Source organism: Papaver somniferum, chromosome 7 (genome assembly GCF_003573695.1).
Source record: "Papaver somniferum cultivar HN1 chromosome 7, ASM357369v1, whole genome shotgun sequence".
Classification (NCBI taxonomy): Eukaryota; Viridiplantae; Streptophyta; class Magnoliopsida; order Ranunculales; family Papaveraceae; genus Papaver; species Papaver somniferum.
The window spans coordinates 13,106,196-13,109,795 of record NC_039364.1 but is presented as its reverse complement, the minus strand read 5'-3'; the positions used below and the strand labels follow the sequence as shown (position 1 = coordinate 13,109,795).

At 40.6% G+C, this 3,600-nt stretch overlaps 1 protein-coding gene across 1 annotated transcript; it reads left to right on the top strand.

Annotated features, from left to right (window-relative positions):
• The first annotated feature begins 695 nt into the window (after positions 1 to 695).
• Positions 696 to 3,393, top strand: LOC113294149 (G-type lectin S-receptor-like serine/threonine-protein kinase LECRK4). The gene has a single exon (XM_026542566.1). It carries the CDS (start codon positions 696 to 698, stop codon positions 3,192 to 3,194), a length of 2,499 nt encoding a protein of 832 aa, XP_026398351.1. The 3' UTR covers positions 3,195 to 3,393.
• The last annotated feature ends 207 nt before the right edge of the window (positions 3,394 to 3,600 follow it).

Genomic DNA, 3,600 nt, shown 5'->3' with positions numbered 1-3,600 from the left:
ATTTGTCGCCACTGCATTCACTGGATTGATAATCCACATGGAAGGTTCTAACCTTGCTGCAGCCTCGTTATGCCGAGCTGATAACGATGATTTTTGTGTTGACAAGAATAAGTCCAAGCCGTGTTGGATGGAGATGGAAAACGTCATCAGTTGATGGCAATATTACATCATGATTTTTTTTTATTTTATTTGCAATTTAAAACGAGTATACCCCAAATTAACTGCTCATGGAGCTGTAGTTAAAAGAAACAAAAATAAACTTTCTATAGGGAGTTACAAAATTCAACAGGGGCTACCAAATCCATAAGAAGCAATAAGTTTAACCATCGGATGTACACGATTAATGACTCCTGCGAAATTTGGAACCTCCTTGTAGCAGTCATGATAAAAGAAATGAAGTAGTTCTGCTTACAGCGCGTCTACGGACGTGTATTTTGACTTTGATTTTTTAAACATGCTTATGTGTGTAAACACTGATAAAAAAAATAGAGATATACACTCAAGGGCTGTTGCCTGCTGGTGCCTACACTTAAAATAATAGAGCTTTGGAAATTAAGAATATATAGGCATAAAAAAACTTGATTTTGATGGAAGTCCACTGACATTACTGTATATAAACAGAACTAGTCTCAGATCTTCCATATCATTATCACTTTTCAAATCAATAGCAAGTACAACCGGAAACTGGTATACTTATGTATTCTCTTACTCATTCTCTTCTTCGTTTACCTTTTCTATTCTTGCTTATTCTGCTTCTGGTGCCATTCTCTGCTTATGCGCAAAGTTACCGGAATATAAGCTTAGGTTCATCATTAACTGCCACTGGAGACAATACTTCATGGCCATCACCCTCCGGTGATTTTGCGTTCGGTTTTCGTCATGTTGATAATGATCGCTTCCTTCTAGCGATCTGGTTTGATAAAATCCCTGACAGAACCATAGTTTGGTATGCAAACGGAGACAATCCTGCTCCACGAGGATCTCAAGTTGAGTTAACCACCAAGGGTAGGCTCGTACTTAAGGGCCCTCGCGGTAATGAACTATGGGAGGCTGAAACTGCAAAAGGGGAAATCAGGCACGGCGCGATGCTTGATAATGGTAACTTCGTTCTCGTGGAGGAGTCCTCGACTAATTATTTATGGGAGAGCTTTAAGAATCCTACAGATACAATCTTACCTACCCAGTTTTTGGAAGTAAATAAACATAATAACAAGCTTTCTTCGCGTGTCAATGATTCTACATACACGACAGGAAGGTTTAGGCTCCGCCTGCAAGAGAATGGAAATTTCGCCATGTACGCAGTTGGGTTTCCAAGTCTTACTGAAAATGAATACGAGGCATACTACAATCTGTTCTTGTTATCCGGAAGTGACCCTAAAGTTAATCAGTTTGTCTTCAACGAGTCGGGAAATATTTACATTATAAGCAGAAATGGGAGTATCGTTAACCTTAAATGGGATAATATTGTCCCAGCAACCAACGTATATTACAGAGCGACTCTTGATTTTGATGGAGTGTTCACACAATACTCTCACCCAAAGACATCCGACCTTAACAGCCGCTGGACCGTTATGCGATTAATGCCTGATGACATTTGTGACGCTATGAAGAGTAGATTGGGAAGCGGTGCTTGTGGATATAATAGCTATTGCATACTCACCTCAAACAGAAGGCCTAGTTGTGAATGCCCGCCTGGTTATGAATTGGTTGATTCAAATAACCGATTTAGTGATTGCAAACCGAATTTCATGTTACCAACATGCCAGGAAGAAGACACTAAGAACGCGACGGATTTATTTGAGTTGCAGAGCTTGAGAAATGCAGACTGGCCAACATCCGACTACGAAATGATGGAATCTTATAATGAGAAGGATTGTAGAAGTTCCTGCTTGAATGATTGTCTATGTGCGATTGCTTTATTCAAAGAGGGGACTTGCTGGAAGAAAAAGCTCCCGCTTCCGAATGGTAGGCTTAATGCTGCTGTGAATGGAATAGCTTTGATCAAGACAAGGAAGGTCAGTGGTTTCCCGAAACCAGATCTTGATCCAATTTTGGGTCCGACGAGAATTCGATCAACGTTAAATTTGGTAGTTTCAGTGCTTTTAGGCTGCTCAGTCTTTTTCAATTTTATACTTTTAGCTGCAACCTTTCTGGTCTACTTTTTCATGGACAAGAAGCTGAGAAAAAAGCAGCACAAGTCAACTACTTTGAGATCCAGTCTTCGTTCATTTACTTACCTGGAGCTTGAAGAGGCCACAGATGGGTTTAAGCAAGAACTAGGAAGGGGTGCTTTTGGCATTGTGTATAAAGGGTCCATTGAAGAAATTGGTTCAACAGAATTCATTGCAGTCAAGAAGTTAGACAAGGTGTTTGGAGAAGGCGAAAAGGAATTCAAAACTGAAGTCAGTGCAATAGGTCAGACACATCACAAGAATCTGGTTCGATTGCTTGGGTTCTGCGACGAGGGGAAGCAAAGACTTTTGGTATACGAGTTCATGAGTAACAGCAGTTTGGCAGATCACCTCTTCGGAATTTGTAAACCAGATTGGAACCAGAGAGTCCAAATTGCATTTGGTATATCAAGAGGACTCATGTATTTGCACGAAGAGTGCAGCACGCAAATAATCCATTGTGATATAAAGCCACAAAACATACTACTCGATGACAACTTCACAGCAAGAATTTCGGACTTTGGATTGGCCAAGCTTTTGGTGAGTAACCAAACTCGAACTTATACGGGGATTAGAGGGACAAGAGGGTATGTTGCACCAGAGTGGTTCAGGAACACACCAGTCTCAGCCAAAGTGGATGTTTATAGTTTCGGTGTAATGCTACTTGAGATCATATGCTGCAGGAAGGGAGTTGAAATTGAACTAGGAGAAGAAGAGGTAAAAGCCATTCTCACCGATTGGGCCTACGATTGCTTCAGAAACGGGAAACTACAAAATTTGGTGGAGGATGAAGAAGTGATGAACGACATGAAAAGATTCGAGAGGCTGGTAATGATTGCTATTTGGTGTATTCAAGAAGAACCATCACTTCGACCGTCAATGAAGAAAGTAACTCAAATGCTAGAAGGCGTACTTGAGGTTTCTGTACCTCCATGTCCTTATCAGATTAACTCATACATTGGTGAGTACAGCGTACCCGACGACGCCTACCAATATCCAACTACAACAACCTCAGACCAATAATGCAGAAAACTCAGTCATTCTTGTGGAATATGGTGGTGCATAAAACTTGCTTCCCAGCTGTGTCTAATATAGATATGCATCACCATTTGTGTGTCCTTCGGAAACTTCAATGTCTCTCAACTTGTTCAAACTAAGGATATTCAGATACGCATAACTAGCTATTACTACCTTGATGACTTTGCAATGTCAAAGATTCAATGAAGTAGGGACCAATGGGAAACAGCAACCATCTTTTTTAACTCCTATGGATCCGTAAACTACATTATTCATTATCACTTCCTCAACTTGTTCTTGTAGTATCTGGCCAAGTGCCTATGTGAACCCTTCAAAGGCCATGGTGGTTAATAGTCATGAACCAAATGGTCCCCTTGATTTTCCTTACCACGACAAACTTTTAACCTAAAAA